At 33.0% G+C, this 22,259-nt stretch overlaps 1 protein-coding gene across 1 annotated transcript in view; it reads right to left on the minus strand.

Annotated features, from left to right (window-relative positions):
* Nucleotides 1-22,259, minus strand: part of CNTLN (centlein) — a 247,837-nt gene that overhangs the window by 24,268 nt on the left and 201,310 nt on the right. The window contains exons 20-23 of the mRNA XM_010988164.3: nucleotides 18,359-18,456; nucleotides 16,740-16,866; nucleotides 15,090-15,227; nucleotides 14,322-14,507 (exon numbers count right to left, since the gene is read on the minus strand). Of these exons, the coding sequence (XP_010986466.3) occupies nucleotides 14,322-14,507; nucleotides 15,090-15,227; nucleotides 16,740-16,866; nucleotides 18,359-18,456 (549 nt within the window). The remainder of the gene's footprint in view (nucleotides 1-14,321; nucleotides 14,508-15,089; nucleotides 15,228-16,739; nucleotides 16,867-18,358; nucleotides 18,457-22,259) is intronic.

The raw sequence follows: 22,259 nt of genomic DNA on the forward strand, positions 1-22,259 counted from the left end.
AGGGAAAAGAGGAGTTGTTTAATGGGTATAGTTTCCAGTTTACAAGATGAAAAGGGTCTAGAAGTCTATTTCACAATAATGTGAATATATTTAACACTCCTGAATGGTACACTTAAAAATGGTTAAGGATGTTAAATCTTATGTTTTCTACCACAACAACAACAAAAAGAATCACGTCACCTGCAGATAGGGACATTATTATTTCTAACCAACCTTTATATCTTTTTTCACCTTTTCTCTTGACTTATTGCACTGGAATGTTGAGTAGAAGTGGTGAGTGAACAATTTTGCTTTGCTCCTACTGTCAAGGAGAAAGTGTTTAATATTTCACCATTAGATGTGATGTTTGCTGTGGGTTTTTGTAGATGTCCTTTAACAGATTTATCAAGTTCCCTTCTACACTTAATTTTCTGGGTTTTGTTGCTTTTGTTATCATAAATGGGTGTTGAATTTTGTCAAATGACTTTAGGGGTTATTTGTTTGAAATTTTCTTTTATTCTTTGAATAGAGTGGATTACATTGATTGATTTTTTAAAAATTGTTGAATCAACCTTTCATTCCTAAGATAATATCAACTTATTCATGATGTAAATCCATTTCATATAATGCTAGATTCCACTGACTGATATGCAGTTGAGGATTTTTACATCTATGTTCATGGTGAAATGAGGGTCTGTGATTCTTTTTATTATAATGTCTGTCACATTTTGGTTTTAAGGCTATGCTGGCCACATAAAATGAGTTGAGACTTATTTTCTCTTCTCTCATTTTCTGAAAAATTTTCTGTTAGATGGTGCTATGTTTTTCCTCAAATGTTTGATAGAATGTATCAGTTAAACCCTCTGGATCTTGAGAGAGTGCATTTGTGTTTTGTGTGAAGGTTTCAGATTTTTTTTTAATCCAATTTCTTCAACTAATAAAAAGCTACTCATACTTTCATTTCCATCTTTTGTCAGTTTTTGTGATGAAAAGGTTTTTCAAACTCTGGATGGTTTTGGAAACTCAATTTCCTTTTCGTCTTGGTAGTTTAGTAGGGACTCAGGGTAGTTTAATAGCTACACTGAGTCAGTCTGAGAAAAGAGGTCTTTTTGGCTGATGTCCGTAGGCAATGCTCAAGGCAGGATTCTCAGTCTACACACACTGTGGGGATGGGGCTCTTTCTCTCTCTTGATGTATGCAGACCTCTCTCTGCTGAAAATTGTCCATGGTGCATACCAAATATTTATACTCAGTCTTTGCTGTGGAATAAAGGAAGTTCTAGGGCTGTCTGCATTCTACTACTTCTCTGCCTCTCAGTTTTCCCCCAACAAACCTTATGTTATCTGACATGTGTAGTGCTAGATATATGACAGGTAAGATATTCATTTCACCTAAATTGTCAAATTGATTGGTATAAACTTGTTATATAACATTTCCTTATATGTTTAGGATCTGTAGTGATATCTCATCTTTCCCTCCCAATATTGGCAATTTGTATTTTTTTCTTTTGATATCTTTAGCTAGAGATTTATCAATTTAGTTGATCTTTTCAAAGAACCCATCATATGTGCATTTTAAGTTATGAAAGAAACTGCCATGTTGCTCTTTAAAATGATGTATCAGTTTATACTCACTTTAAAAGCATGTGAGAGTACTTTTTCCCATAGATTCTTGTCAATTTTGAATTTTATACACCTTTTATAGTTTTTTGGTCTGATATCAAATAGATGATAAATTATGTTTAATTTTTATTTATTTTGCATTTCCTGGATTTCTAGTGAGACTGAGGATCTTCACAATATATTTATGTGCTATCTGTATTTCTTCTTCAGTGATTATTTTTATTACTTGCTCTTATTTATATTGGGCTATTTGTATTTTGTTCATTTATCTGCAGAAATTCTTTATATATTCTAGATATTGCTTTATCAGTTACTTATGCACAAAGATTCTCTCTCACTGTCACTAGTCTTTTAACTTTATTTACAGTATCTTTTCCCTATAGTTAAGTGTCTTTATATAATCGTAGTTTTTAGTTGCATTTATTGATTTTAGGTTTTGTGTGTTGATTAGTTTCCCATCTCAAGATTATAAAGTATTTTTGTAATGCTTTAACCATTTTATTTTTTATTCCTGTATTTTATGTTAATGTGTAATATATATCTGCGGGTTTTGTGAATTACAAGCCAATCATATTATTTTCTAACTTGAAATCAATTTCTCCAAAATGCCATTATTGACCACTTTCCCTAATACTGATTTGAAATGCAAAATCCAAACTTTACACTCTAAATTCCTATGTATCTGAGTCAGTTTTTGGAACTCTCTTTTCTGTTCCAGAGCTCTAAGCATCTGTTTCTGCATTCATCGTGCTGTTTCATTTACTACAGCTTTATAGTATGTTTTGGTATTTGCTAGGAAAAAACTTTCCTCTCTTCCTGCCCATTCTTCTCCTTGTTCAGCTATCTTCATTCCCTCTCCTTCAGTTATATTTTTGGAATCAATTTGTCAGTATCTTGGACAGCACTGACATTTAGATTAGATATGGAATGAAATCTCACATTCACAATATTATTTCTTCCCATTCAGAAAAACAGTATATCTCTTCATTTATTTAGTTCTGTTTTATGTCTCTCAGTGTTTTATAGTCTACATTATATTTTTTGCATTTCTTGAATGGTTTATTCCTAGGTATTTAATAGTTTTTAAAATCACTGTAAATAGACATTTAAAAATAGTATTTTAAATATATTATTACTTGTAAAGTCTCCTTTATTTTGTATGCTGACCTTGTTTTGAACTTGTTGCTAAATTATCTGGTTAGTTCTAATAATCCATGATTTGATTCTCCTGAATTTTCTAAGTCCATAAATATGTCATTGACAATCACAGTTTAGTTGTACATTTTCAATTCATTTTTCGGGAGGAAAAAAGGAGGTATTTTATAGGTTATATTTAAAAATTTTTATTAAAGCCATTTTAAAATTTTGAATTTATTGTTTTCTTTTTCTAGCATCTTCAGTTGAAAGTTAAATTTAACAGTTAAACTTGGCTAAATTCCAAAGGTTTTTGATATTTCACTGTAGTTCATTTTGAAACAGTTCATAAACTCACAATTTATTTCCTCCTTAACTCAAAATCATATAAATGAGTTTGGAATTTCTAAGATGATGGAAACATTTGACCACTTAATTTTGTAAAATCACAGTTATATTATACCATAGTTAGGGTACATAGTCTAAATGAGTTTTGCTTTTTCAAACTTGTTGAACTTTGTGGCTTAGGATGTAAGTACTTTTTGTGAATGTTCCTCATGGGTTTGAAAAGAAAGTAGCCTTGCTGACATTTTCTCTACTTGAACTGTTGATATCTGAGTATTATATAGATTAAATAGAAGAGGATAGTAAATACACTTGGGGATTCATTGATTGCCTTTTATATTTTCACCAAAATTTTGCTTAACATGTTTTCAGTCCTTAGTTACGAATTTAAATTAATACAAATCAGCATGGTTATGTTTTTCTTTAGAGACATTCAGCTGCTTAGGTCAGATGGAAAACGGGTAGAAATTCAAAACAAACTAGGTTTGGATTTTTTTCCATGTGAATATGACAGAGTGATAGATGAGCCTGGGGATATATGTTAAACAGTGACCATGACAGAACATGGAGTCCTTGCTGCATGAGGAGGGAAGTAAAGGCACAATGAGAAGGAGAGTGGTAATAACAAGTGAAAAAGTGGTAAAGTTAATGAATTTAGGTTGTAATCACATCAGAGAATTGCTGGAGTATAAGTACAAGAAGAAATGGGGATCAGAGAATAAGATGCTGGAAACAGAGATTTTGAAGTTGATGCAGCTATTGCTACTGACAAGGCTAAGAGTAATGTTTCTTAATGGTGATACTTTTGGTATTTTGGAGATGACAATTTTTTATTGCATAGGACTAACTTTCACAATGCAGGATGTTTAGCATCCCTAGCTAGTGGGCACTGAATGTCAGTAGCATTTCCTTGTCAGTGTGACAACAAAGCACCCACATATATTTCCAAGTGCTCCATAAGGTAAGGTGGGTGATGCTTCCTTAGTGGAGAACCAAGAATCAGGGATATGATTATGAGACCAATCACTGGAACTGAATATGCTAAATAATTGAGAGACCAGGGTGTTGAATGGCCTACATGGATATAAGGTCACCCCAGATTGTAATAGAATTGTGCTGGAGAGAAAGACTGCAAGCTAAGTGAAAAGCTGTACAATTAACCTTCTACAATGAGGTACAAATGAATTTGGGTGGGTTATTATATGTCCCAATGGGCTTCTGAGATCTATTTCAAGAATTTCTTAATCTTACGTATTCCAATCGAATTTCTAAATAGGATTGAATAATATTGGGCTTCCAGGATCCACTCACACATATTACTAGAGTGTCACTAGAAAGAGGTACCAAAAGAAGGTAGAACCAATCAATGTTACACAGCAGACATGATGAGCAGTGCTGTGACTAAATAATCTATCCTATATACTCGCACTTCAAATGCCTTTATTAATAGTTCTCAGCATAAGAAAAAAAATTGTAACTATGTGTGATGATGGATGTTAACTAGACTTACTGTGGAGATCGTTTAGCAATATATACATATAGTGAATCATTATGTTGTATATCTAAAACTAGTATAATGTTATATGTCAACTATATCTCAATTTTTTAATGTTACAATTTTAAATTGCAGTATTTGGTAGGAAAAATACTGGGATAGATGTAGACGTTTACTCATTTAAGAGCAGTAATTCTGTATATATTCATATCAACAATGTTCTTTCATTCCTTTTACTTCTGTCAACTACAGGCATCCTAATTCAAAATGCTTTGAACTGTCATTCTATACACAGGATACACAGAGTTTTCAGCAATGTTGCCATGATCTGGCTAAAAGCAATACAGGTATATTTGGGAACAAATGCCTCTATTATTAGAAAATGTTATATTACTTGGTTGAAATATACTTCATGATGCTTGAATATTCCTCTCCCCTTCCAAACTATGCCTTTCAGATATACAGTAGAATCTCATTGCATTAAGATCACTGAAATGTTTTATCTTCCATCCATACATCCAAGTTAAGTTTTTGTTTTCATATGATTACACTTGCTTTGTGTTTATATGCTGGGTCTCAGCTTTACTTCTCTCTCTCTCCCTTAAGTAAATCAGTCTGCTTTCAGCTCTGGGTGCTTCTTCCATCTAGATTTTATTTTTACTTCCCTTCCATCCATTACAAAATTGCCTTCTATTACCAGTTCAAAATCAGCTCAGTTCTTTTTTAAGGAAGTCTAAAACCCTCAAACTATGCAAAACTCTCTAAATATTTCAATGTTAAAAACATTAGAACCTTTCAAAAGTTTCACTATATTTGCATGAGTTGAATAATGGTCCTTGGCAATCACTTATTATCAAGGTAAGTAAAAACACTGTATGGTACAAAATAAGCATTCAATAAATGTTACCTGAATTTCTAAAAATTTGTGTCAGCTTTCTTAAAATTCTTGGAAAATCATGGGTTAGGAATTGTTCTAATATATGAGTACATTTTCAAAATAGGAATACTTTCTTGGATGTACATCTCGATGAAAGTCTCTATATTTTTCAATATTATAAAAAAAAATTTTGTAATCAGCCAGCAATGCAATAGTGTTAGAGCAAAAGACAACAAGCTATTTCATTCCAGTCTTATTAGATCTAGTTTCCCAGTCTTTATCAATGAGTCTTTATCTGTGTTAGCTTACTACAGAAAATTTTGAGTTTCATTGAATCATAATGGACTGACTGGATTTTTTTCAATAAGATTAGATTATTGTAAAGAAGTTATAATTGGCTACTCAAATGTTCTGGAGTCACTCCTACTATCATAGTTTCTTAGAGAAGTAATGTATTTTTAAAAACAGCTTCTTAAACAGATTTGTTAAGATATAATTTACATACTTGAAAGTTCACCCACTTAGATTTTATTATAAAACTGTTTAAAAATTATAATTAAGAAGTGATGTCACCAAAATGGTAGAGTAGGAGACCAAGCCTCCATCTCACCACAGAAATAAAAACTCAGCTATCCACAAACAAAAATAGCTCTGGCAGAGCTCAGGGGTCCACTTAAGAAACTTCAGCTACACCGTGGAGCAAAAAACCTGAGAATAACTGCACAAAAAGAAAAAATAGGACAGCTTCATTTTGTCTGCATCATCCCATCCACCAGGGAGGCACTGCTCAGTGCCAAGCAGGAACTCCCCAGTTCAAAAGAGTTCCCTCACTGGGCAAGGTAAAATGAGGCAAGCAACCAGCTTCCCCAGTCTTCCATATCACTGTATGAAGCACCCACCTTGGTTTCACGCCACCCAGACACTGACAAAGCTGCAACACACAGAGATAGGCTGGCACAAGGAAGAATGCCTGAGGCTACTCCAGTATCAGCTACGCAGCAGAAGCAGTCATGGTTCACAGTGGCCTGCTCTGTCGAGGACCTGAACAGCTTTCACCACGGAAGAAACCAACGGCCAGGATGGCTGCCATGGTCCCCCTGCAGATTTCACCACCGTGCTTCCCCCTCCATAGGTTTTCACCTTCACAGATGCCACCTGCCTGAGTCCCTCCCTACCCCAAACTGGACCCTGCAATCTGCACTGGAAGCCAGCCGGGCCTCTACAGTTGCACAGGGGCAACACACCAGTCCTGATCCCTGCAGCTGATGCCCATGGCTGTGCATGCATTTGGGGCTAACCCTTCGTCAGAGGACCTGCTTGCCACTGGCCTGCCTCCTGGCACTGGTCTCCAGTGACATGCAAGTACCTGTGACGAGACCCTGTAGCCACCACTGTTTGGAGGCCCACATCTGGCCTTGCCTTCTCTCACTGGCCTGTACTGCTGGGCTCACCTGCAGCTAGCCCCTCCGTCTGAGCACCTGCATGGCAACACTCAAATCCTGCAACTGACCTCCACTGCCATGTGGGGCCCCACATAAAGCAAAAATTGCCTATACTAAGCAAAAAGAAAGACATCAAATAAATAATCTAACTGTACACCTCAAGGAACTAGAAAAAGAACAAACTAAGCCCAAAGTTATTAGAAGTAAGCAAATAACAAAGAGCAGAGGAGAAATAAATAGAGACAAAAAAGACAACAGAAAAGATCTGTGAAACTAAGCTACTTTTTGAAGAGGTAAACAAAATGGATAAACTTTAATCTAGACTTAGCAAGACAAAAATAGAAATGAAATTAATAAAATTAGTAATGAAAGAGAAGACATGACAACTGATACTACAGGAATACAAAGAAGCATAAGAGGCTACTATGAAAAATTATATGCCAACAAATTGGACAACCCAGAAGAAATAAATAAATGCCTAGAACATACAACCTGCCAAGACTGAATCATGAAGAAACAGAAAATCTGAAACAGACCAATAATGAGTAAGGAGATTAAAGCAGCAATCAAACACTTTCCAACCAAGAAAATCTCATGACTTGATGGCTTTACTGGTGAATTCTAACAAATTCTAACAAATTCTAAAAATTAATGTCAATCCTTCTTATACTCTTCCAAAGAATTGAAAAGGAGAGAATACTTCCAAATTCATTTTATGAGGCCAGCATTAACCTGATATCAAAGCCAGATAAGGAAACTACAAGAAAGGCAAATTACAGGTCAATATCCCTGGTGAATATAGACGCAAAAAATCTGAACAAAAAACTAGCAAACTGATTTCAACAACTCATTAAAAGGACTATATGCCATGATCAAGCTGGATTTATCCCTAGGATGCAAGGATGGGTCAACATACACAAATAAAAAATGTGATATGCTACAATAACAGAATGAAGGATAAAAATCATATGATCATCTCAATAGACACAGAAAAAGCATTGAAAAAAATTTAACATCTTTTTATGATAAAACTTTCAACAAACTTGGTATAGAAGGAACATACCTGAACATAACAGAGACCGTATAATACAAATCAAAGCTAACATCACACTCTATAGTGAAAGGCTGAAAGCTTTTCCTCTAAGATCAGGAAAACAAAAAAGGTGCCCACTCTCACCATTACTTTTCAACATAGCACTAGAAGTCCAAACTAAAGTAATCATGCAAGAAAAAAAAGCATTCTAATCAGAAAGATAGAAGTAGAATTGTCATTGTTTGCTTATGACATGATCTTTTACATAGAAAGCCCTAAGGGTTTCATCAAAAAGCTGTTAGAATTAATCAACAAATTCAATAAAGTTGCAGGATACAAAATCAACAGACAAAAATTAGTTGTGTTTCTATAAATGAACAACAAAACATCTGAAAAAGAAAACGATCCCACTTGTAGTAGCACCCAACACAATAAAATCTTTAATAAATTTAACCAAGGAAATAAAAGATATATACACTGAAAATTATGACACTGAAGAAAGAAACTGAAGAAGACAGAAATAAATAGAACAATATCCTGTGCTTACTGATTGGAAGAATTGAAATTGTTAAAAAGTCCATTCTACCCAAAGCTATCTAGAGATTTCAATGTACACTCTATCAAAGTTCCAATGGCATTTTTGATAGAAATAGGATTTGTATGAAACTTTGTATGAAACTACAAAAGATCCTGAATAGCCAACTGTTCTTAACAACAAAGCTGAAGGCCTCACACTTCCTGATTTCAAACTATCTATAACTCATACAACTCAGTAACAAAAATCCAAATAATCTAATTCTAAAAAGGACCTGAACAGACATTTTTTCCCAAAGAATATTTACAAATGACCAACAAGTACATGAAAAGTGCTCAACCTCACTAATTATCAGGAAAATGCAAATCAAAACCACAAGGTATCACCTCACATCTGTTAGAATGGCTATTATCAAATAGACAAGAGATAATAAATGCTGAGGATGTGGAGAAAAGGGAACTACTGTGCACTATTAGTGGGAATGTAAATTGGTTCAGTCACTATGGAAAACAGTACAGCAGCTCCCCCAAAAATTAAAAACAGAACTACATATAATTCAGCAATTCCACTTTTGATTATGTATCCAAAGGAAATGAAAACAGAACCTCAAAGAGATATATGTACTCTCATGTTCATTGCAGCATTATTTGTAATAGCCAAGACATGAAAACAAATTAAGCATCCATTGATGGATTAATGGATAAGGAAATATGATGTGTGTATGTATGTATGTATGTATGTGCATGTATGTGTTTATATGTATGATGGAATATTACTTGACCACAAAAAGGAAATCTTCCAATTTGTGACAATATACATGGATCCTGAGAGCATTAAGCTAAGTGAAATAAATCAGACAGAAAAAGACACTTATCACTTTTATGTGGAATCTTAAAAAGCCAAACTCAGAAAGAGTAGAAAGTGGTTGCCAGGGGCTAAGAGGCTGGAGAAATGAGATGTTGGTGAAGGACGTGTTAACTAGCCTTATTTTGGTAAACAGTTCATAATATATGTGTATCAAATCATCACATTGTACAGCTTAATCTTATACAATGTTACATGTCATATCTCAAGAAAGCTGGGAAAAAAGAACAGAAAAATCATAATTTCATAATTAAGAGAGTAAAACAGTGCCAAAATATTAACATACTAAAAATAAAATTATAATGCTCTACAAATGTTCTCACTAAAGAAGCAAGGAATTTATATGCCCAAAACATACTACTAGATCTTACCAAAGCGAATATATATTGACAATTAAATAATTTAAGCTTCTCGCTAAATGTTGCTCTTTGACTGACATTTATCAGCTAACAAAAACCAGTGAGAAAATGGAATTTGGCGTATGACTCTCACATACAAGCACATTAACAAGCCTATACTATATCAGGGCTCAATCAAACAGAGCAAATACTTCTAGAAATTTCCCTTGTGCGTTTTATTCCATTATTAGGAGAATTCAAAGCCTCAGCTCTGCCATATATCCAGCCCAGATGCTCAAAACACTTGATTTTACCCCAGGGCAAAATTCCATATTCAAGACTAGATCTAGAACAGATGGCCACTCCACCTCTTCTATAATCTGGTTGTGCCCTATGAATAAATGAAAAGACTAAAGGGAACACAGATTCCACAACAGGGCCAGAACAAACATTATTACTATTAATACTACTAATAATATTTATTAAGTACTTTTGTGTATCTGACACCCTAATAAGCTCTGCATAGAATGAGTCCAGGTGATCACAATGTTCCAGGTAGGAACTGTATGTATTCTTTACCTGTGCTCATTAAGGAATATGCACAGCTCTTGCCTTCACAGAGTTTTCAGTCTGAGCCGTGATTAAGTGTCCAGTACTATTCTTGAAGCAGATGTAAAATCAACTCCTCAAGAATTTAATGAGCCCTATTATGTGGGTAAAATGAATGATAGTGTCCCTGACTTCATATTGGCTATAATCTACTTGAAACAAAAAGGCAAACACAGAGTTCACAGTCATGTGTTAATTTATATGGTACATACCATGATTATTCAGGAAATAAATGATAGCCATACCACCACCACCACCACCACCACTACTACTACTAGCTGACACTCAGATAACACGTTAGGTATATCGGGCAGTGCTTGAGCTTCATCTATGTTAATGCATTTAAATTCTCACTTCAGGTATGTTCCATTATTACACTCATTCTATATATAGATGGGGAAACTGAGGCACAGATGATTAAGTCACTTGCCTGAGATAAGAGAACTAGAAACTGGCAGAGTAGGGTCCTTTCCTCTTAACCACAGAGTTAAAAAAGAATTCATGGAAGGGGAAGGCACCAAGCTAAAACTGAAGGATTTAGAGCAAAGAGCAGAGAGGGAAGGGCATGTCAAGAGAGAAGAACTTGAGCAAAGGCAAGACTGAACACAACCTGGGTGAAACCTGAAAAGTAGTGGGGGGGAAAAAGATTCCAAACAGGATAGGGTCAAATAATGGAAAGTCCTAAATTTTTAAAGAGGTGGAAGCTTAGCTTTAACACAGTAGTATTTAGGAAGTCACTGATAGTGTGTTGCCTCAGATGGCAACACCTGAGCATTTCTGCCCAGTCCTAGGGCCATACGTGCGAGGAAGAGAAGGATGATGGTAATCTCATTCCCCAGACCCAAATATCCAGCCTTTGCCAGCGCTTCAGGTTTGACCAACAGTTTGCTTGTGGCTCTTTATTAGATAAATGAATTAAATGGCAGAAGTAATGCCAGTATCAACTACATATTGGCCCTAAAACACAGTAAAGAAAAGCAACTGCCAAATTACCATCTGAAGTCGTAAGTCGTAAAGGGTGTCATTAAATACCAAACTGATAGATACTTTGTTATATAGAGTCAATCCATAAAGGCAATTTGGGGCTTTAAGAAAAGTGTTTTAAAAACTGTATTAATGCATAATGTCACCTACTTAGCTTGTTAAATGCAGATTATTGGGCCCCACCACAACCAAGATTTTGATTCAATAAATTTGGGGCCCAGAATTATGCATTTTATTTAAATACAATAGAATCTATTGATTTTAATGCAGGCAATCTCAATACCAAACTGAAACAATGTGGAAAAGTTCTAAAAGAGTACTAAAAATACTTTACCCACATATGTCATCATCTCTACTATACAATCTTTAATACATTACTCATATTAAAAAGCCATGAAACCAGGGCAATCCTGAATTTATTAAAACATCTACACTCTATCATTTTGGTGAAAATATGAAGGACTAACATGTCACTCTTGAACAATTTGAGTTAGACATTCACTATCATTAACTATAATTCATATTCTCTGACTTAAAATTTTTATTTTTTAAAAGATAGTTTTTGCTAAACTACTTTATGTGATGAAGTACACACATTACATTACCACGAAGGTCATGAAACATCATCAAGTTTATAATAATCAGGTATCTAATCATAAAATCCATTTTTCTATCTTAAAAACTGCTAGTTATCAATTCTTCTTTTTAAAAAGGACACATTCAAAGTCTGTTTCAGTAAACCCACCGACTTACAGTCAATCTTTAACAGAGGAGGCAAGAATATACAATGGAGAAAAGACAGTCTCTTCAGCAAGCAGTGTTGGGAAAACTGGACAGCAGCATGTAAATTAATGAAGTTAGAATATTCCCTCACACCATACACAAAAGTAAACTCAAAATGGCTTAACAATTTAAATTTAAGACAAGACACTATAAACCTCCTAGAAGAAAATATAGGCAAAACATTTTCTGACATAAATCTTGGCAATGTTCTCCTAGGGCAGTCTACCCAGGCAATAGAAATAAAAGCAAAAATAAACAAATGGGATCTAATTAAACTTACAAGCTATTGCACAGCAAAGGAAACCATAAGCAAAACAAAACAACAACCTATGGAATGGGAGAAAATATTTGCAAATTATGTGACTGACAAAGGCTTAATTTCCAGAATATATAAACAGCTCATACAACTTAACAACAAAAAAACAAACAACCCAATCCAAAAATGGGCAGAAGACCTAAACAAGCAATTCTCCAGTGAAGACATACAAATGGCCAATCGGCATATGAAAAAATGCTCAATATTGCTAATTATCAGAGAAATGCAAATCAAAACCAAAATGTAAATGTAATTAATTTACACCAGTCAGAATGGCCTTTGTTTAAAAGTCCACTAATGATAAATGCTGGAGAGGCTGTGGAGAAAAGGGAACCCTCCTAGACTTTGGTGGGAATACAGTTTGGTGGAGCCACTATGGAAAATAGTATGGAGACTCCTCAAAAAACTGAAAATAGACTTACCATATGATCCAGCAATCCTACTCCTGGGCATGTATCTGGAGGGAACTCAAATTTGAAAAGATACATGCACCCCAATGTTCATAGAAGCACTATTTACAATAGCCTAGACATGGAAGCAACCTAAATGTCCACTGACAGAGAACTGGATAAAGAAGTTGTGGTATATTTATACAACGGAATACCACTCTGCCATAAAAAATAAAATAATGCCATTTTCAGCAACATGGATGGACCTGGAGAAGATTATTCTAAGTGAAGCCAGAAAGAGAAAGAAAAATACCATATGGTATCACTCATGCATAGAATCTAAAAAAAGAAAAAAGAAGGCACTAATGACACTTATCTACAAAACAGAAACAGACTCACAGACATAGTAAACAAACTTACGGTTACCAGGTGGAAAGGGGGTGGGAAGGGATAAACTGGGAGTTTAAGATTTGCAAATACTAACTACTATATATAAAATAGATAAGGTTTCTTCCATATAGCACAGAGAACTATATTCAGTATCTTATAGTAACCTACAATGAAAAATATGAAAATGAATAGTATGTATATGTATGACTGAAACATTATGCTGTACACCAGAAATTGACACATTGTAATCTGACTATACTTCAATTAAAAAAGACTATTTCAGGACAAATAATATTAGAATTTGAATAAATTTTATAATTATGTATTTCTAATTTTATATTTTGGCTAACAATGCAACAAATAAAACTCTAAGCTGAATATAAAACAAGAAAAAAAGATTTATGAAGGTAAAATCATGTTGTGGAGGCAGAGAGTAATTAAATAATTAAATGTTGTCCTTGACTTTAAGGAATTCATCATAGTCTATATATTGACAACAGATTTGTTTGCTGATGATAATACAAGGCAGAATGGAAGGCACTAAACAGAGATGTAAACCACGCACAGTGGGCTCAAAGTAGTGGTGCAATCATCAGACTCCCAGCCCTCAGTACCTCCTGTCTCTGAAACCAGAACTGCTCCTCTTTCATTTTTCTGGAAAGGTTAAGGCAGGAATACTGGCCAACTATACAGGGCAGAATTACAGACTAGAGGTCTAAAAATTCCTTATAAAGACCTCCAAATGAAACACCCATTTAGCCTGGTATCCGCCCTTCCCCTACCATCCTCAGCTTTCATGATTCCTTGCGCAGCCTGAGCCCTTCTGGGATTCTTCAGCTGTCAGATAATTTCTAGATGGTACACCCTTTGGAGGCACTTCGGTTTGCCTTCCTTTGTCCTGCTAAATCATTTACCGTTCCTCTACGCATTCCATGTCTTTATAGGGCATAAACTGACATTAAGAAAAGAATATTAATAATAGAGTGGAAAATTTTAAACTCAAGTTATAAAAACAAATCTCTTATAGAGAAATTTTGAACAATGTGGCAAGTAGGGTAGGAGAAGATGCTTTGTGGTTTAGGAAAGCAGAAAGGAACTTCCAAGTACTCCCCATATCTTCTGAAATAGGCCACTGCCTTCACTCCCTGAGGGCAAGTACAAGTTAGTAAAGCACAAAGATTCAAACCTTCACAAATATGGTGAACTCTTCCACTTTGTCATTGGCTAACAGCAATTTCTTCTGTGCACCTTCGAGGGCCTGCTCACTTTGCATCGCTAATCCTTGAAGATGCTTTGATGCCGCTGTTTCAATTTCTGCCATTGCAGATTCAGCCTCATTTATTTTTGATACGAGAAAGGAAAGCCTGATATCCTGCAAAAGACCAATAATCATAGAATAAAAAAATATTTCTTAAACAGATTTGAAAGTTAGAGATGTCAGGTAAAGAAAGGGTTTCGTTACTCTATGTCTTGTATTTATTTTTATTTGAGTAAAATTGACAGTTGTTTTTACTTTCAGTGAATATCCTGAGCATATATTCTCATATATTTATCACTAAAATTAGTTTATGCTTTTTAAAAATAATAAATCATTAAAGGCATGGAAGCTATTTTAGAACAAAAGATCTCATATATCAAATGGAAATATTTAATTATTTTATAAGTTTAGGTGGACCTAAACATTTAATTATATCCACTCACATAAATCCCAATTCTCAACAAGAGTTTTCATTTATTAGAAATTATCAAGGCAAACAAAATGTTTCTCTAATACAGCTCTCCCTTTAATAGTAAACGTATTGTTAGCATTTCATGTAGAGATAGAAATATTCTTTGCAGTTATTGGAAACGTTTAAGTAGCCATAGTAGTTTTGAGGAGAAAAGAATGACAACTTTAAAAATAAAAAGACATTGTTACATTCCATCTCTAAGCTAAAATGTCCTAAAACAATACCTTTTTTTCTAACTCCTCTTTAGTTTTCTGATACATCTGTTCATACTGTGACTTCTCTTTCACAGCAACACTAAGTCTTTGCTTTAGTGAATCAATTGATACCTTCTTATTGGAACACTCTTCAGTTAATGTCTTCACCTATAATAAAAGCATAAAGGTAATTATTGGTAAAAGCATTCTAGTACTACACAGTATTTGTTTCAACAGAAACCAACTGAATGCATGAATAAATCTAGTTGCATTTATTTTTCTCATAAATAGTATCAAATTCAAGTGTAAGGTTTATAAAACTCATGCAATGAATGAGACTAAATCCCTATGAATCCTTAAATCAATAGCAAAACCCCAAAACTACACAACAGCAGGAATATTGGTATGTGTAGACTTTTACCTAATAATATAAAATGAATTTAAACTATATTTCTTTTAATCAAGCAGTAGATGGTTGGTTTTGGTTCTTAAATAAGCCAAATAATGGATAACTCTCACTTATATCCCCTAATGAAAGTAAAACATGTACCTTATAGGATAAAATTAAATCAGTAATACAAAATATGTTGAATACATTTCAAAAAATAGCAGAAGAAATAGTTTTTTTCAGTTTAATGCTACTAAAGATATATGATTACTTACATGAACATTCTAAGACTATATCTGAAATGAGTACAGAAGTTAAAAAATGAGCAAAATTTAAAGGACAGCATTGAAAAAAACCTATAGGAATTACTTATAATTCATGTGAGTGTATGCAGGAGAAAGAAAGAAAATCTATGCATTTGTCTTGCGTATGAAAATTTCCTCTCTTAAACCCATTTGAGCACTACTTATATTTTTATCTCCAATAAGGAAAATAAGGGAGATGCTCTCTCTGGAGTGGGTGACATTTAGTGAATGCCAAAGCACAAGCTGCTTTATGAGTTGTGTAAATAACACCTTTTAAAATTTTTAAAGAAAAAAAAACCTCTTAGTCAGCAAATTGCTGATTTCTACTTTGGGATCAGATATTGTACAACTGTTTTAAATATGACTCTTTTTGTAAGTACGCTGAATTAAGTGTATACAAGGGGAAAATACACTTCAAAAAAACTGTGTGGGGGAGGGTACAGCTTGAAGTGGTAGAGTGCATGCTTAGCATGCACTAGGTCCTGGCTTCAATCCCCAGCACTTCCTCTTAAAAAAAAAAAAAGTAAACAGGTTAAGTAAACCTAATTACCTCCCTCCCCCTCCCCCCAAAATTAAACAAAATTGTGGTGAGAACACATTTCAAAGGACTTCTGAAATTATTATCATATTTCTCATTTAAAATATACACTTCATTCTATCAATATAAACAGTTTTAAATGAAAGAAAATGCTAAATAAAATGGAATTATATATCCCAGAAATGTTGAAAATTTTTAAGATTAAACTTGATTATCTTCTCACAGTATATTTACAAATATAAAGAGAATGTATGGCTGTATTATATATGAGATTTTGAAGTCTTGAATTTTAAAATAATGTACTTTAAGAGCAAATGATGTCAGTATATAACAATATACATATTTTATGAATATTTGCTATAAATTATATTAAGATTGAATATTTGAGTTAAGAAAGTAAATACAAGGGGCTATTACTTTTTAGTGTCAGTGAATGCAAAAATTGATACCTTTTTTTCAAGATTTTCTAGCATTTCATTAATACTCTCATTACTTTCCAAATTTACTCTCTGTCGAAATTTCAAGTCTTCTATCAAATGCCTTTTCATGGTTATATCTCTCTCCATTCGAGACATCCTTGAAAGGGAAGAAAAGCATTTTATCAAGAGTGACAGAAAATAGCTTAACATATTATCCAGTGTTACACCTAGTGTTAATTTTTAAATGCTACTTGATAATTAATAAAATAATTGTATGGGATAAAATATTGCTTAATTAAAGCAGTTGGTTAATATTTTGAGTACTTATAAAATTTATAATCTAATTATGACTTGGTAATTACAATATAATACATATATGCATTAAAACATTAAAAAATGGCTGAACTGAGAAAGATTAATAAAATTTATGAAAACAAAATTATTATATATTTTTGTTAACACTCTTGCATTGCTAAGGAAAATCAAAGTGATATTTAGACATTATCAAAAAGCATAATACTGATAAGAAACAATTCTAATATTTAATAAACAAACACAAAATCTAATAATATCATGTAAAGACACTAAAATTAGGCATGTTATGTTCTAATTTAACATCATATGAAGTAGAATTGACATATCAGTTTAGCTTAAGTTGACAACATTAAGTATAAAATGGTAGATGCAGTAACAATTACTACTATTACTACTATAATAAGAATAACAATAGCTACGTTTATTGAGTGCTTACTATGTGCCAGTCACAGTTACAAGTTCTTTACATGTACTAACTCATTTAATCTTAAGAACTTTATGAGTTAATTCTATTAAATTGAGGCACAGAGCTAGCAGGTAAAGGATTCAAAGAATGTTTCTCTAGAGTCCTCACTAGCAAACAGTGAGTAAAACTACCTTCTTTATCTATAAATAAGCTTAATGATATGCTGCTTAAAAATGAACCAACCTTTTCTGTCTAATAGTTTTATCTATTAATACCACTTTTAAGTGACCTTCAATTCTAATGTTGTATACATGTATTTATACAAAATATAAGTAACTCAAATTATGAATTACTAGAATTCTTTCTAAACTTGTTATCACCTCCAAGCTCTAGAACATCTATAAAAAATATAGAAAGGAAATAATTTTGATTTTATAAGATACATTTTTAACCTCTTTTTAGTATAAACACAAAAAGTACAAACTTTCATAACCCTCTCATTACTTTAAATACAAATACTTTAAAAGAATATAAATGCCACTTTAGCTTTATAAGCTTAAGCATTAAGCCCAATATAAAGATCAATCTATACGTGTATTTTTAGTCAAATAATTACCATATTCTCAAGTTTTTTGTTCATAGTCTTTAGGTTATTAACTGATACTTATTCAAAAGTAAATATGTTTAAGGAAAAAAATCTGACTGTAAACATTCTTACTCTATGTAAAAAATAGTAACTATCTTGCCACCAACCACGCTATATGTAATATTCCGTAAGTTTTCATCTTACGTAGCCTTAAACACGAGCTAAGGAAGTGAAACTTAATTTTTAACTTGTTGGTATTGTTTCTTGGGTGCACTGTTTAATAGAGTACTTGTTGCCACTAGGTGGCACCAAATACAATGGGTAAAAATACAAAGCACATACTTTTCATGCATTTCCTTTATGTGTTCTTCTTTTGCTAGGAGTTCAAATTTCAGAGACTTCAAGTTTGATGATTGTTTAGTGAGTTCATTAGTTGCATTCTAGATTAAAAATACACATAAATTCAAATGTATCTCTTAATCTTATCCTAAAGCACAAATATAAATGCCATTCTCATGAAGAGTAACAAAATTGCAATAATTATAATTAAAATAAACATGTAAACATTTTAAGATGCTTCATTTTGTATTTTCTAATAGAAATATCATGACACACTAAAATTTTTATATAAGATGCCAAAATCATGGAGGAACACAATCATATAACAATTGCAGGGCGCCTACCCAAAGTACCTTTATGGAAAATATGGATTGTCTTTGTAAAATGTAAATGTGCATGTGATTATTTTAATGGTTTAATAAGATCACTTGAAATGAATTCTAGATTTACTAATAACCTGTAACAGACTAAATATGGTCATAAATGCTTTGCTGTTTCTCCCATCAAGAGGCGGAATCCATCTCCTAACCCTTTGAATATGCTCTGGCCTATGATTTGCTTTAACCCAAAGTATGTGGCAGAAATGACATTGTGCAAGTATCAGATCCAGAGCCTAAATCCCTGTAGCTTGCACCTTGCCCTCTTGGAATGTTGCTCTTGGATTACCTTCCAACAAATACTAAAGTCATTTGGGGGAGTACTGAGGTACCCTAGATGACAGCCAGCAGAACAATTACCAGTCTGGGAGTAAGGCGGTCTTGGAACTTTCAGCCCAGGTAAATCTTCAGTTTAGAAGACTACAGGCATATGGGGAAACCCAGCAGATAGCAGCAAAAGAACTACCTACAGAACCCACTGGATCATAAGAAATAATAAATTACATAATAATAATAAATTGTTTTAAGCTGCTAATTTTAGGATAATTTGTTAGACACTAATAGACAACCAATTAGAGAATCTTATAAATGCTAAATACTTCCTTACTTGAATTTCTTAATAATACTAGTTATTAAAGTAATTTATTTTTCAAAGCAGAACAGCTCTGTGGTATTTGTTGTCTATACAGCCTAGGAGTCAGAGGTAGTAACTAGAGTGTTAGGAACCCCAAACTTTCAATTTTGACTCAAGTTCCAAGTAAACATGTGATCTGAGACATCATTTGATATTTTGGTTTTTCTACCTGTAACACAGTGTCAAAATACATTAATTCATTTATTAAATTTAAAAAGTATCAAACTAATATAAGTAGAATAAAATACAACTTTTAAAATATTTGGAGCAGTTATTCTGCTAATTTTTCTAATAACTATAATCAGTTGTTTCAATTAGAACTATTTCCAGGTTTGACTGACTTCTGCTAAAAAATATAAATCTGAGAAGATGAAACCATTAATCACACAATGTAAATATGAGTCAAATTCATTAGATAGACTATAAACATCTCATTAGTATAGCATATGTAAATTAAAAATTCACATTCAATATGATACTAATTTTCTTAAAAACCCAAAGCTACCTCCACATGGCAACTGTGTTGAATGTTAAAGGTTTTGATTAAATGTTTGTGTAATGCAATCTAAATTTCCACCACATTTTATGAGTTTACAGTGAGGTATGGTATCTTATTTCTAGCATTGTGAGAGTAAGATGTTCCACACTAGTAAATTTATAATTGAAGCTTTTTTGCTTTAATCATTAATCTTAAATTCTTTCTGGAATGATTGTTCATTCATTTAGAAATATAATAATCCATGATTATATTAAGCTAATAGTGAATTTTTAATACAGTTATATTATATTGTAAATATTACTATATTAATTATATTACTGTATCTATTATAATATCATTGTATCATTATATAGTGATGCCTTTAAGAACTATTATGATACAAATGGCTCCTCAGCCCTACTCTAAACGGTCCCAGACTGCTGTTTTTCTAATTTTGTATTTTTACCTTAACATTTTTATATTTCCCTTTTCTCTCTGTCAATCTGTTGATCATCGTTTCTTGCTTCTGTCAATATTTCAGCCTAAAAACAATCCTCCTGTCCCTTAATATGCACTTCTAATTTACTGCTTTTGAGGTGTTTTCTGCTGAGAACTTAAACAAACTCATTAGAGCTATATTTAAAATAAAAGACAACAGGCAGTAAATGAAGGCTGACAATAATTTTCAATAGAATACACTGAGTGGATTTTAAGAGAGCTGTTTGATTCTTTTCTGTTTTTAGACTTAGGCCAGTTATTTTAATTGGCTGGAAAATGCTGTACCTCTGACTTCTAGATAATTGAGAGATTACAGAATTATAATAAATAAAACAATGCCAGCTTGATACATACTTTTGCCAGACTCTTTAAATCTCATATCTATTTTGTTTAATCCCCAAAAAACCATTTGAAGTGTATAGAAAGGTATCCCTGTTTCAAACCTCTGGAGAAGGTAAGTAATTTCCTCAATCAGGTTCCACAAGAAGTGAATGCACAAAGAATGATCAAAACTCAGGTCCTCTGACCCTTTTCCATCTCCTACAATACAGTACTTATCTGCAGCATGACAAAATCTGGAGTAAAACACATATTACAAAGATGTCATAATGTAAGAATCCAACTTGGTTAGAACTTTCCTACATAAGTTTATTAATTAAAAAAATTTTTTTTCATAGCCTAATGAGTAAAAGCGTGGACTCTGGAGTCATATGGCTTACATTCTAATCTCAGCTCCATCACTTAGTAGCTGTGTGACTGTGGATGATTAATGTATTCATTCTGTGTCTCAGTTTTCTTAAGTGTAAAGATAGAGATCACCTAATCTATATATCTAACAGGGTTAAAACTTTTTTAAAGGACTTAGAGTCAGAGTGGCAACAGATTATATATAGAGTAACAGTAGTTTGAAAAGTACTATTCTTCATTATTAACTTACTGGACAACCGAAAGAGACCATGGTATATACCAAAAGGAATGCTTTCAACAATTAGGACGTCAAAAAAAAAAAAAATCACAAAAATAGATTGGAGTACAATTCAATCCAGATTGTATAAAGAAATACAAATTAAATTAAATACAAATAACTGATTTATATATCATTCACTGGAAGGAATTTATATGTCTCTAAATATTTTATTATCTAACTATATATAATTGGGTGCCTTGATAAAACATGTCTTAAGTAAAAATGAAGATCAGAAAATGCATATAAAAAATTAATGGAAAAAAATTTAATGGGGAGGGATATAGTTCAGTGGTAGAGAGCATGCATGCTTAGCATGCATGAGGTCCTAGGTTCAATCACCAGTACCTCCATTAAAAAAAATTTTTTTTAATTCTTTAAATTTGAGAGAAAAGAAAACGTACATGAGCACTCTAATTTCTGAATGAACCATATATATCTGAGAATACACTGAAGAAATTACATAGAAAAGTCTAATATTAATCAGATAAAATTAAAAAAAGATGTATGTAGACCTTTAACAGATTAAAATATAACCAGTTTTTCTTAATTAGGCATAAAAAACATCAAGTAGACAGTACATTATTTCTTGGAAAATCATTATGTTAGCAATTTGACATCTGCTACAGACTGAATTGTATCTCAGCAAAATTCATATGTTGAAATCCTAAGCCTCCCACCTCCGATACTTCAAAATACGATTGTATTTGGATAGGGCTTTTAAGGAGGTAACTAAGGTAAAATGAGGTCACTTGGGTGGGCCTTTATCCAATATAACTGTTGTCCTTTTAAGGGGAGGAGATTAGGATACAGACCACACAGACTGAGGATGACCATGTGAGCAAGAAGGTGGCCAGTTGTAAGCCAAGGAGAGGTGCCTCAGGAGACATCAAACCTGTTGATACTTTGGTCTTGGACTTCTAGACTCCAGAACTATGGGAAAATAAATTGCT

This window comes from Camelus dromedarius, chromosome 10 (genome assembly GCF_036321535.1).
Source record: "Camelus dromedarius isolate mCamDro1 chromosome 10, mCamDro1.pat, whole genome shotgun sequence".
Lineage (NCBI taxonomy): Eukaryota > Metazoa > Chordata > Mammalia > Artiodactyla > Camelidae > Camelus > Camelus dromedarius.